Raw genomic sequence first — 14,401 nt, 5'->3', positions numbered from 1 at the left:
ATTGAATGAGCTGGTGGGTTGAATTCAATTAATTCTTCTTTCATCAAATGAGATCGCTATAAATTCAGTAGTTGAATTCATTTTCTGTAAATTTTAAAGCAGATGAAATTGATATGTATAAAAATTAATGCAAATCCTATAACTATATATTGTTTCAGTGTGTGAAATTTGTTTTCATAGTAGGACTAGCCATATACGGTTAACACAAACATATATCAAGAATGTAATACTACTTCACTTAAAAAATAAGAATTAACGATGGACAATTTATGTCGCTAATCAACAAAAATTGTTGCAAATTTTATTTAACGATGAATCAGTGATGAATTATCAAAAACTCGTGTAAGCTAACGAGCTATTTAGCGATAGTTGACAAGTTTGACCACGTTCCTAGCTAACTTTTTAAAAAAATAAAAAAAATAATAAACTCTCAATAATTGTATTGTCTGCTCTTTTGATTGATTAATTACACAGCGTTATCTAAAAGGTGAGAAAACTGATCATGACAAATCACTCATCAGTACTCACTAGATATAGTCAATCTTTACTCTTGGACATGATATAATAAGACTATTAAAGGACGGATATATAGAAGGTTACAAAATATATATTAACGTCATTTCTTCTTCACTATGTCTCATGTAATATACGTAATGAAAATAAACTTGCATTAGTATATCATCCTCATATAGATTTTAGTGGTACATTGTACGGCAAGTACTAGCGGAGCCACCATTTTTCGTAAAGGATCGATTGATATTTGTTCATTGGAAAGTTACGTTGTATAGACTGTAGATAGGTGTAGATGATTTTTTATTTTATTTTTTATACTTATATAGTAGGAGGATATATTTTGGCTTTGTGTTTAGTTCTTAATTTATTTCTTGATCATTTCCTTTAGTAAAATTGAAATAACATGACTCCGCACTGATCACGGGTGTTAGCTTAATTTAACAAGTCACATAAAAAACATTCAATAAATTGACTTAATACAGAGTATATGAGTTGTTCAATATCATCCCACAACAATTTGATGAAATTTTGACCGACTTTTAACCAACTTTATAAATCCTGAAGTTTTTTGTTAATAGCTTAAATGAAATTCTAAAATTTATAAGGATCGATGAATCTTATTATCTGAAGTTTTATGTAGCAGTTGATACATTTGAAAATTGGGGCAGAAATTTTACTTTTTCTGGGGGAGTTACGCATTTGGCCGCTCGGTTATTTTTTTGGACGAACAACTATTCAAGTTAATTTCATTTTTTTCTTCAAAATCCACCTAATGTTAAAAACACCCTGTTCCCCTCAAATCAGACAAAACATGATGTACCCATTGACAAATTTTAAACTTGGACTGGAAAAATGATTTTCACTCTCAATTTCTCTAAGAATATTAATTACTACTACTTTTCTGTCTTTATTTTCTTAAAACTTTTAAGTTTTATCTAACATACATGGTGTAACTTTCTGTTGTTTTCTTTTCATGGTGAAATTACAAGATCTGATACATAACTGAAAATTAAGAAACTAATTGGTTAATTATAATAAATTGATAAGAGGGGCTAATTTATCATTATAAAGCTAACTTTTTCATTCAAAATGGGAAAAAGTGAAGGGATAAAAGAAACTTTATCCTGTAAATTGTATCGTAGCTTCTTGTGTGTTGGCTTTAATGTTTTATATATATTTCTTTTTAATTTACTATTTGGCTGTACTAAACAAATGGAATTAATTTTCAACCAAGGCAAAGTGAGTTGTCATATTCAACAGTTATTCGATCCGTGATAACATTAATACGAAGTCAGTCATATACACTAGTATTTAGCAGATTTAATAAGTACTGTAGTAAATTTAACTCATACATTACAAGACTGTAGTAAATTTAGTGAATAGTTAAAATACAAGTACAATCATTTGAAAACAAATAAATATACAAGTACATTGATATAAATTCAGTCATCTGAGAAAGTCAAGAATAAATTAAAGTGAAGAAAGTGAGCAAGGTGAGCTTAATATGTCATCTCAACAACCATATAAAGCTGATGGAAGAGTGGCTTGGAGGGAAGGTGCGGAATTATTTGAAGTACATAGTTGAAAACTACCCATCTTCTGGGTCTCCTGAGAAAGTCAAGAATGAATTTGGTGTGCTGCATAATATGGAATCACATGGATACAGACAATGCGAAGCAGCCACTGACCTTAAGTCTGGACGTGTTCGAAGATGGGTAGGCTAATTTAGATGTCCAATTTAAGTCTGGACGTGTTCAAAGATTATGGGTCAAATTGAACAATTCAATAAAATTGCCAATAACCAAGAGCTCAGAAGTTTTAATGGATGAATTTAAAAGAGTTAAATTTGACCTGTTAGTTTGAGGAGTAAGTTTGAGCCAAAAACAAACCTTAAGGGTATTTTTAGACCTAAAAGGTGGATGAAAAGGTATTTTTAGACCCAAAGGTGAAAGAAGGATATTTATGAGTCTTTTTCAATAGGTTAGGGGTATTTATGAGTATTTAACAAATGTTGGGGTCCCAGTTTTCAGTTTCTTATTCTAAAAAGGAAAAAGACTCAAATATGTCATCGAACTATCGGAAATGACTCATTTATGTCACTCATCAATAGTTTGACTCATTTATGCAATCGAACTATCGTTTATGGTTATTTATGTCACTCATCAATAGTTTGACTCATTTATGCCATCGCCCGTTACCAAAATGACTCATCCATGCCATGTTCATTAACGCTGGTTTTATCATACTAGATATGACACGTGGTCTCTTCCGGTAAATACAATCCATAAGCATAAGTCCATTTCAAGACTCTCCTACATTCAACAATTTGTTGCCAAGCTTCTACAATGAATTTCAATTTAAACTCACTTAAATGGTGAAATTCACTTAGTAGATTCTTCAATCCTTTATCTCTCATCTCATTTAAATCCTCCAAGGACTTTTGTTTTGACTTCTCATTTGACATCCATCTCTCATAATAATTTGTATACCTTAGAACATTTTCCTTGGCTTCCTTTATCTCTTTTGTTTCCGCGTAACAATTACATCTACCATTACAAGTGCCCCATTTTTCTAAACAAAGCCAACAAAATTCGTACGAACACCTACAAGTCATATGCATACATCCGTTATTTTTCTCAATAGCATTCTTACACTTAGGACACTTCTTAGTGAAAGCCAAAATCCAATTCGTATTCTCATCTTCCGCGAAATTCCTAACTCTCCACTTAGATATAGTGTCTCAATCAATCGGGCGATGATTCTCATCCAAGCACTTCCAGCCCAAACCATTAGAACAATCACAAATCACATCGTAATTTCCGCTCCTTATAATATCAAGTTCAACAACACGATCACATCCTAGAGCAGGCACCACTTGATCTTCCAATTTTTTTCAACATAGGATCGAAGCAAATAATTGTAATACTTCAGTCGATCTTTCTCGGATGATAACATAATAATCATACTTTCACCTACTATAACTTTACAACATGGTTTGGGACAACGCAAATCGATACATTTAGGACCATCATTGATTGACGTGCTAATGTAACATTCCCAACATGCCTTACAAAAAGGATGTTTACAAGGCGCAAAAGTAACCTTATCAGGAGAATATTCCTCAAAACATATCCCACAATTCACTTTTCTCAAAGGGTTCTCGTTTTCTTTCTGTTCTGAGACCGAGACAGAGTTATTATTTTCTGATAACATACCTATAGACTCACGAACTTTGAGTTCGTTAGCGAACCATTCTTCATGGGCTCTTTGGATATCCCAATTATAGTGGCAAAGAAGTGATAAAGAAACGTCTCGTGGGACCAAAATAATCGTTGTAAGTTTTCGAGATATCTTCTTTCATGAGTTGACGAATATCTATATCCGTCAAGATTCTATAATTTTTCTATTCGTGAGAGTCCTCTATGAGTTCATCAATGGAGTAGCCAACACTGCAAACTTTCTCCTCTTCATCTGATTCCGTATCATAAATATCATGATCACAATCCATTAGGGGAAATTGATTGTGAAACTAGAAATTAAGAGGAAGAGATAATAATCGTAAAATAATAATAAACCCTAGATACGCCCTACTACACTACTTTTATAAGAGGCAAAACAGAAAACCTAAGCCTACCAGAATTAGTAGAAGTTTCTTTTTCGCAAAACAGAGAACCTAAACCTAGCAGAAGTAGAAGCTCTTTTAATAATAATAATAATAATAATATTATTTATGTAATATTTAGTTTGTTATTTTTAAAATTGAATAAAGTGAGTTGGAGCCTGGAGGTTCTTGAGTCAAACCTTTCTATATATAGCAGTCTCATACTCTCATTTGCCCAAATCTTTTTTGCCAGTTATATATCAATTGGTTGTTGTACACAAATCTACGTGGTGGTTTCATGTCGGTTACACTGAGGCTCTCCCAACTTAAAATGTTTTACTCATGTTGTTTATATACTCATGTTCATGTTCAGCCTACAAATACAATTTCAGTTTCAGTTTTATTACTCCATGTGTCATGCTTATTTCATTCAGTTGTTTTACATACCAGTACAATTCGAATGTACTAACGTCCCCTTTATTATCTCGGGGGCCTGCATTTCACGATGCAGATTTACAAGACGACGAATCAGCATGCTATGAGTCAGCACGTATCAGCTTTTGGTGAGCCTCATTCTATTCGGGGTGTTATCTTTATTTACATTATTTCAGTTGTGCTTTAAAGGTATGTCGGGGGCCTTGTCCCGGTAAATAGTTTAGTTTTCAGACTTATGTCAGAGGATTCATAGACTAGTTAGTTATGCCATGTCAGATGTTCAGAGTCGTATAGCCTTTTTGGCTCAGTATTTATCATGTTTATTCAGACTATTTCACATTATGACATTATGATATTTTTAGACTTATAACTTATGGTCCCACGCTTTACTTAACTTATACATGTACATAGTTTATTCCGCATCAGTTCATGCCCATGTTGATTCAGCAAGCCATGTGGTTCGCTTGGCCACATGCAGTCAGGCACCGAGTGTCGTGTTACGCCCAGACCATGGTTCAGGGCGTGACATAAGGCTCCTGGCTTGGAATCTCCGGCTACTCCTACGCAGGGGAACATACTCAGCCCTCTTGATCCAACACCCACCACTAAATAATATCAACACTAGTAATAGAGTTTCGAAAAAAAAATTGGCGATGCTAATAGAGTTCCGAAAAGCAGTTTAAGTTTTTAACTTTTTAGAATGCAATACAAAGGTTGATTTTTTTGTTTATAGTACTAAATTAAGGATAAGTGGTAAAACATGCAAAATGTATATAGTTTGTTTCTGGAATGTTATGCCACTAGTTCTATTAAAATGTTCCTTGGTAGGTTCAAGGAGAAGAGTAGAATACCAGATTGCCAACCAAAGTTTCCAGGGAAAACAGATTCTGTTAAATTTAAAAGAAATAAATTTGTTCATTACCTCAAAGTATCTTTTGTTTTGGTCGGATTGCTCTTCATGAAGCATGTCTTCTTACACATGATAATATTAGAAGAAGATTGTTTAGCTATGTAATCTGTGTTATTTGTGTAAAGAACAATTGAAAGTTATTACCACTCATTACTACATTGTTCAGGAAGAAATGACTTGTGGACCATACTTTTATAATCTGCTTTCTGCAGCTGCCCTAAAGCCAAAAAAGACATCAAGAAAATTTGGAATACCTTTTCCTGTTGCATTTGTGGTAACTTGTGGTTAGATAGGAATCATAGGAACTTTGAAGGAGTTTTCAATTCTCAAATTTAAATGGTTAATGTATTCCACTTTTCTGTGGATGGAACTCTACATGGTTAGTGTCATGAATTTTCTGTCCTACATTCATTTTAAGCCATCATGGTTGTATTTTACACAAGATGCTATTGTTTTTTCTAATTATATATATGCCTTAGAAATTTGGAAATTATAATAAAAATCTCTCAATTCCCTCCCACTGTCATCATTCTCGCAGACTTGTATTAAAACAATATCTAGAGGTTGGCGATGGGAAAGAGACTGTCCTTTTACTGGCCATTGTTAGCAAGTATAAATAGTTATACTTTATGTAACATATATAGTTATATACATTATAAATTATGCCTATAAAACAACTCGGGCATAGCCACTAGTTTTCAGCGTTCTGTGCATCTTCTCTCGTTTCTCTTATTTTCTGACTTGTTATCGGAGCTAAGAGAAGTCCTTAGTTCGAATCTGTTCGCCATTAAATACAGTTTTTTCATCTGGTTAGTCCAAGAAAAGTAATCAGGCATGCATCAGCGAAGGCGCATTTTTAATGTGACTAAGTACGCATTGTTAATATGACTAAGTAAAAGTGTCCTATAATAATGCTTTAAATTAATTTGTTTTGGGCCAACCCCACTTTGTTTTTCTTTGTCATAATGTTTTTCTTTGTTTGACAGGGGATAAGAGGTCTACTGATTCCGATGTTGGTGCGAAAGCTACGCAGTGAACTTGCCATCTCTTTGAGCTATTCTCAGTCTTCTACTGTGGTGGCTCTTGTTAAGACCAGTGTTATTATATGTGTTTTAGTAAGACAAGTGAAAACGTGCTGTGACGCGGTCTTTTAATCTCGTACTTATTATGAGAAATGTAACGTTATTTGTGTTACTACTAACACTGGAAATAGTATTCTGATGTTATTATTCTTGTTATGTTTGATGATGAATGCTTTATTAAGAGTAACTTATTGTTGAGAAAACCTTAGGAGCTGGTGGGTTCACTTTAATCTACATAGTGCAGTATTTGGTTTAATTTTTATTCTAATTGGTGTTCAAGATTCAACATTCTCTTGTTCATGATGGTCCTCAAGTACATTTTGCATTTTGCATCCACTTGGAACATGACATCGATGTTAGGGCAGGTTTTCCCCTGTAAGAAGCAGTGTTGTTAAAGAGGCGTGCTTTAAGAGCGCTTAAGCCCTGAAGCGAGATGCAAAACATGTTGAGCGCTCGCTTCACTTAGTGGGTGCTTCAGTGAGTCATTAAGGCTCCAAGGTATACTTTTCCTTGCCAATGAGCGTAATCTTGAAGAGGCGGCACATAATTGGTATTTTACTTTATCTAGATTATACATACATATTTGAACTTTTTCCTTCATTTGCGCCTTTCTTCATTAAAGCGTTTTATTTGCGCTTAAAGCCTCAATGGACCTTCAAAAACTAGTAAAAAGAACTTGATGTTAGTAAATGAAAGACTAGGAATTAAATACGTACTTAATGGAGATTTTTATGATTATGGATGAAGCTCGTGATCAAATTTGGTGGCAATTGCATGAATGATCGTTTGAATTTTGGTGGGATAAATTGGTCCAAATTGGGACAATTAGCAAAATGATGAGTCATAGTTTATGACTATATGCTCATCTAATAGGGTAAGGTGGCAGATCTCTTAAAATGGAACCTTGATAAACTCAATAACAGATTGCAAGTTGATGATACTTGAAAAAGAAAAGTACATAAATCAATAACTCAATTTTTTTTTATTTGACAAGGAGACAGTGTTCAAGTTAAAAAATGCAAATCCTCAACATATTATTAGAGACAACAGAGTCTCAAAATTCTTCTTAAAAGCCACTGAGAATATCTCTAATGCACATAGCAAAAAGTGGATTAGTTTTGCTATAACCTCCATCAATCATTAAGTTCAATCCACTCACATACTTAGACTCATCACTTGCCAAATAAACAGCAGCTGCAGCAACATCCTCAGTCTCTAATTTTGCTTCCTTCAAATTAGCTGATTTCATAAGTGCTTCATCCACTTTACTCTGATCAATTCCACCAACAAAATTAGTTAACATTGGTGTAGCCACAACAGATGGTGTAATGCAATTCACTCTTATCCCATATTGTCCCAATTCCACAGACAAGTTGTTCATTAGCCCCATAACGGCGTGCTTGGACGAAGCATAAGTGTGAGGTGACATCCCGGCTACCACGGCTGTCACGCTCGCGGTGAATAGGATGACACCTTTTTTAACCGGGATCATCACGCGGGCCGCGTGCTTGGCGCCCAGGAAGGCGCCAAACACGTTGATGTCGAATACTCTTTTCAAGTTTTCTAACTCTATGGTGGTAATTCCTGGGGCCATGCTTCCTGTGATGCCTGCATTTAGGGGTGACAAAATTAGCTCATGAAAATATGATATGCCTAATCCGCACTCATTTATCAATTCAATTCATCTGAAAGGTAAAATTCACAAATAGCCACTTTTCAGTCCTAGAAATTGAAAAAATAGCCATCCTAAAGTTTCACCTAGATTGGGAACTCCATGAGAATGACTATTTTAACAAAGCAGGGCTGAAAATTGGATAGTGTGTGCTATTTCATCCATCTTAACCCACCAAAATTCAACTCAATTTAAAATTGGGTTGATTTGGGTTACTATGTAGTTAAGTTTTCCAATAAAAAATCTTGTCAAAATATTTAACTGTTAAATGCTCTCTTTCTAATAGTTAAATATTGCTCCAGTAAATAAGAAACAAAAGTTTTGTTAGTTTTGTTTGGTAATTCAACAAATTATAAGAAAACAAACAAAGAATTAAAACTTGGTTAAAGTTAGATAGAAATAGCAATCACTAGCCACTTTTCGGCCCTGTCTTTGAAGAAAGCCATTTCATGAAGTTTTTCGTTTTACTCGTAAATTTCATGACAATGTCCTAGAGCTTTACACGTGAAATTTAAAACTCCATGATAGTGGATATTGGAGGGGGGGGGGGGGGGGGGGGGGTGTTGAAAGTGATTATTTGTAAATTTATTCAAATGTAGGTGGGTTGGCAACAACCAATTGTTTACATATTAGCCTAACTAAGTGAAAGTTCGATAATGATTCATTTATTGATTTAGCTCATTTTAAGCCGTCTAAATTTAACTCGAACCACCCATTTAATGACCCTTACCTGCATTGTTGTACATAATGTCGATCTTCCCATGCTTTGACACTGCAACGTCAATAGCCTCCTCAACTTGTTTTTCGTTGGTGACATCGCAATGGACGTACGAGATGTGTTCTGTGCCGATTTCATTGCAGAGTGAAAGGCCAACATCATCTTGAACATCAAGAATTACAACTTTAGCCCCATTCTTGACAAAGAATTTTGCAGTGGTAGCACCAATTCCACTTGCACCTCCAGTGATGACTGCTACTTTACCATCTAGCCTAAAAGTTTAAAAAGTAGCAAAATCAATTAAGAAAAAAAAAACTGAGGATTTCTGGAAAAGAAATTGAATTATATTAAATCACTTAGTTGTTTTAAATTTTTCCCTCCATTCTAGTTTGTTAAACACTATTTTTTTATTAGTTTGTTTTACAAAAAAAAAAAAAAAAAAAGAAGATGCTGCATACTATATTTCCGTGATCAAAAGCTTTTGTAGTTACATAAATGTTATCATATATTTAACACCACAGTTTTAAAAGTGTTTGGCAGGTGTTTGGACATGTATTGGTGGATATTTTAAAAAATATAGCATTTGAAGTTAAGTTAAAAAAGGTATTTAGAAGTTAAAATAGTGTTTGGACATGAAAACACAACTGTTATGAAAACTTGAGAAACTCCTAAAACCCATTTTTAAATTTCAAATTCTAAGTTTCAAGTTTAAAATTGAAATAACAACCAATTTATTAAACAAACACTTATTTAACATAACCTTCAAATTGTATTTCAAATTTTTTTATATAAGTAAAATGGGGCCTACTCCAACCTTACAGATCTTTCGTTCTTTCTTAAATTTCGTAACGAGTTAAATTATGCCAAACAAATTGAAACAGAGGAATATGTGTTCTTTTTTCTTCACAAAAAAAGGACTTAAAGAAGAATAATTTGAAGAAATGATTAGAGTTCTAAGTGATCATTAAATACCTTTTAGCTGATGAAGAGACTGAACTGCTGTTGCTGGCCATCTTTAATCACAAGATTTAAGAATTAATGACTTCACAAAATATTTCTCTGAATCTTTGGTATGTGTTGAGTTTGTTGTCTTAGTTCCCAGCTTGGTTAAGCTTTATATACAGTGTGAGAGAGCACCTTTTTGAGAATGAAGAAAAAATTTCTAATTACTAAATTCTAAAAAAATTAGAAAAATTGGTTAGATTAGAGAGTATAGGAGTTATTATTTGACTACTGACTATGAGCTGAAAGTCCATTTGGTCTTTCTTGGCTGCTATATTTTTCTTTTCTTTCTCAAGCAGCATTTCTCCTCTTTCTTTTATTTAAAATTAATGGCACATCACATATAAGGTCAACATAGGCAGCCATTTGACAATTACTATTATTATGACTAGTATTATCTTATTGGTTTTTCACCTGGTGTCCTCGATTTCTATTGGGATTCCGATTAAGTTAATTTGCATAGTAAGGTCCATTAATGGAAAATATGATCCTTACTATGATTTCTTTATACTCAAGATTCCAATTTGGGACTTCTTTTTTACTAATTGATGGAAAGATCATAACTATCTCACCACATTTTTTGATGGTCGCTGCTGATAGTTTTTACTTTAGGGCTTGAACTAATTTTCAGTTTGAAAATAATAAGTACACGTACCTGTGGCTTTTGGTTGACTACTTGACTTAGACTAACAGTCGGTTTAATTTGGAAAATTGGGTTCTACTTCTAATGATATTCTTTTGTTTTTGCCTTTGTCTAGGTATTTTAAGTAAAATAGCTTTTAGGCACCTTTTTTTTGTGTTTGGGTAAGATAAAATTATTTTTCAGCACTTGTTTTTAAGTCAAAAGTTATAAGTTAAAATTCCTAACTTATGACTTTTCACAAACATGCTCTAAAACATCTCGTTTTCTTTGAATAAAATAATGCACAATAACAATGATTTGTAAGATTTTCCAGAAGTGAATTCAAAATTTAGAGTCCGTGAGCTCATAATAAGTGTGATATCATTATATGTATTAAAAATTATTATTCTTTTATATGTTTATATAATTTGAGTTGAAAGCAATATATTAAGTATTCTGCAGAGCACCTTTCTATTGAACTTATATTATCTGGATTACCAGAGGACCATGTTGACAATAAATAAAGTTTGAATATCCATCATATCCTTCTTTGATGAATAGGGTAAATACGTGGGAAACCTTTCTTAAAATAATTTTAGACATTTTCTTTTCTTAATTGATAGACTTACTTTGATTTCCTTGATTACTTCTAAAATAAAAGGTTTAGAGAATCTAATTGTTGTAAATTATCAATAGGAGTAAAAAGAATCATGAATTGAACTTAAGATAGCTAAACATAATGTTATTATATTAAGAATTCTTTTTTATTAATGGTAATTAAGGATCGGAGAGCATTGAGATTCGACGGATAAAGCCACTCAAAGAGCGCGGGTAATAACTAAGCAGCCACTCTAAATAACCTATGCAATTATAAATAGTATTCACAAAAGAAAATTATAGTTTAAAAAACATATCTGCCATGAAATGCACGTGTTAACGATAATCCACCCTATTCTAACCATAAATTTCAAATTTGAATCAGCCTCTGTCTGTCCAATTATTTTTACAAACTAGCCATAAGTCCAATTTTGTTAGCTACTCTATGTATTTGATCTGTAAATGATGACCTATATCAAATGATATGGCACGTCAAGTAAAACAAAATGAGTCCATTCGATCATACCACATGCTAAATGATGTGGTATGCAACTAGTCAAATCAAAAGGCCAATAAAAATGCATCACGTTTACAAGTGATATATCCTGACCAATCAAGTGTTACTATAAAAAAAAATGGGGTAATTTGTGGAGGTTGAAAGTTGTAATTCAAGGAGGTTTTAGCCTCTTCTAGCAACTAGCGGAGGCTAAAACCTTCGCGAAATGCAACTTTCAACCTGGACAAATTACCCCCCCACCCCCCCCCCCCCCCCCCTTTTTTTTTTGTTTTTTGTGTGTGACCTTGTTATCTAATCTGATCTGTGGTTCAAGTCAATCAGTCAAATCAAAGCAAAGAAGTTTATCTTCATCACAGCTCCCTTTCTCCACAACTATAAATAGGGTCCTCATAACCTAGTAGAGGAGCTAGAATTCACACCAAAAAGTAAGAGAGAGCTCTGATCAATTACTGCAGATTTCTCTACAAGCGATAAACATTTCAAGGAATCAAGTTCAAGTTCAAATTCAAGATCAAACATTCAAGTTCACGCTCAAGATTTAAGGAGATCATTTGTTCGTGCTAGTTGAATTTAAGATTATCGTTTGTGGAAATAATATAAACTCAAGATAAAGATAATATAAACTCAAGATAAAGATGTTCAAGCCCTTGACCTAAACTCAAGAATATAAATCAAGATTAAGCTTAAAGCCCTTGAATTCAAATACAAATTAATGTTAAATCCATCAAATTCAATATCAAAATAAGAAAACCCTAATTAAATTTATTTCAAAAGAGAAAAAGCAATGGAATTAATTTTAAAACGCGACAAATGCTTTGTTGCTTCTCCTCCTCGTCGTCGTTCTTCTTAGTTATTGTGTAACAAACTTTCACCATAAATAACTTGCATCCAATGTTCAACCGTCAGTGGCAGTTTCCTTACTAGCAAGTAAATCTTCCCATACTCCACTCTTGCTTTTTCAAATCATCTCAAAAGGATTCAAATGGATTTAGGAGAAATTGTATGACGGAAGCTCCACAAATAATGGAATAAATAGAGAAAAACTTTAGTAGGATTACTTAGAAGGGGTTTTAGTTTATCGATTAAACTAACTTCAGACTTGGGCTAAGCCGATTTCAGATATTTGGATTTGAAGTTAAGCTTGGCGGTCTCTAACTTTAGATTCAGATGCTGAAGTTTGGAATTTCAGACCCCTGATTTTCAACTTTAATCTCATATATTTGAATTTAATTCTGAAGCGACAAGACGTTAATTACTTTATAATTTTTAAGTATATCTTGTATATCGATCCTCGAAGCAACTATATGTGCATGTGCCCCCGTCCCTGAAATGAAATCATGCGTGCAAAAACATGAGGAGAGATCCAGGAAAAGCAGGACAATTTAGTTAGGTTAGCCTAGCAACTATTTCAGTTCTATAAATTACCCGCACATACCCACATTACTTTTGTACCCCCAGAAAAAATTAAAAATATTTACCCGAGATATCCTCCAATTATGATACCAACATGGTATATAAATCTACTGAGATGGTATCATAGAAGATGCTTCAGTCCTTGTCTTAGTCCTCCATGATACCATCATGGTATATAGATATACCGAGACGGTATTATGAATGATCTATGTTCATTTATTAAAAATGACACACTTTTCTCGAAAAAAAAAAACCTCTATGATACCATCGTCTTATATACATATACCGTGATGGTCCTTCAATGGGACACTCCTTAGGACCATGGTACCTTCATAGTATATAAATATATTGAGATGCTATCATGGAGGACTGTTTCAGTTCTTCTCTTAGTCCTCCATGATACCGTCATGATATATAAATATATTGTGATGGTATCACGGAGAGGAAGGGGTTTGGCCGAGGGATATGTCGGGTAAATATTTCCAGCCGGTGGGGTAGAAGTGAAAATAGTTTGGGAGGGGGCATGAGCGGGTAAATATTTTGTATTTTGGGGGCAATAAGTGATGTTTTCCCTAAATTTTATCACATGGTCCACTATAAACATTGGGTGCGAAAACTATTTATCATACCATATATAGCTCCGACTTTATTCTTTACCCTTTTTTTTTTATTTGATTCATCATCAATCAAATTCCAGTCCATCTTACAGCTTTTCCCATCACCATAGCCATCATAAGTTTCTTTAGTTGCTTTTCTTTACTTGAATGATTTAATACGGCTTAAGTTTTATTCATTGACAGTATAAACTTTCAAATTGTTTAAAGGCTGACCGCATATAACTGTGTATATGTGACGGTAACTTAACTGGAGAATAATATAAATAATTTACTACAACTAGTTAACTACACTGAATACGGTGAATTTTTTACAACTTATCTTGTAATAAATAAGGCATAATACAGAAATATGCCCTCAAACTTGGCCTCAGCTGGCAAGTATGCCCTTCAACTTTGGGTGTGCACAAGTAGACACCTCAACTTGTATAAAGTTAAACACGTAAACACAAGTGCTAATGTGACACATGAATTTTGGAGGTGTCTAGATGATCATTTTTTAATTTGGAGTGTTCAACTGACAAAGTGGAGGCCAGTTGAGATGCTTACTTGTGCACACCCAAAATTGGAGGGCATACGTGCCAGATGAGGTCAAGTTTGAGGGCTTGTTTAATTTATACCATAAATAAAATAGAGGAAGTGTCAAACAAAAGATTTAAATTGACTCAAATCTAAAACGTTCAAAAGTATTTGTCCAATTTGTCT

General features: G+C 33.5%; 1 protein-coding gene across 1 annotated transcript; it reads right to left on the bottom strand.

Annotated features, from left to right (window-relative positions):
- Positions 1 to 7,496: 7,496 nt before the first annotated feature.
- LOC132625888 (short chain aldehyde dehydrogenase 1-like) lies at positions 7,497 to 10,062 on the bottom strand. Its single transcript, XM_060340484.1, has 3 exons — positions 9,904 to 10,062; positions 8,944 to 9,203; positions 7,497 to 8,149 (listed from the first exon to the last, which is right to left on the bottom strand). The coding sequence occupies exons 1-3, from the start codon at positions 9,942 to 9,944 to the stop codon at positions 7,608 to 7,610; spliced, it is 843 nt and encodes a 280-aa protein (XP_060196467.1). The 5' UTR covers positions 9,945 to 10,062; the 3' UTR covers positions 7,497 to 7,607.
- Positions 10,063 to 14,401: the final 4,339 nt, after the last annotated feature.

The sequence above is a fragment of the Lycium barbarum genome, chromosome 2 (genome assembly GCF_019175385.1).
Source record: "Lycium barbarum isolate Lr01 chromosome 2, ASM1917538v2, whole genome shotgun sequence".
NCBI lineage: Eukaryota > Viridiplantae > Streptophyta > Magnoliopsida > Solanales > Solanaceae > Lycium > Lycium barbarum.
This window is presented reverse-complemented; position numbering and strand designations above follow the sequence as displayed.

What these genes read in the sequence shown, in the direction of transcription:
- LOC132625888 (XM_060340484.1), bottom strand. Translation starts at nt 9,944, where the DNA reads ATGGCCAGCAACAGCAGTTCAGTCTCTTCATCAGCTAAAAG. An exon ending in GTCTCTTCATCAGCTAAAAG is followed by an intron (nt 9,204 to 9,903) that starts GTATTTAATGAT and finishes TTAAACTTTTAG; the next exon opens with GCTAGATGGTAAAGTAGCAG. An exon ending in CATTATGTACAACAATGCAG is followed by an intron (nt 8,150 to 8,943) that starts GTAAGGGTCATT and finishes CCCTAAATGCAG; the next exon opens with GCATCACAGGAAGCATGGCC.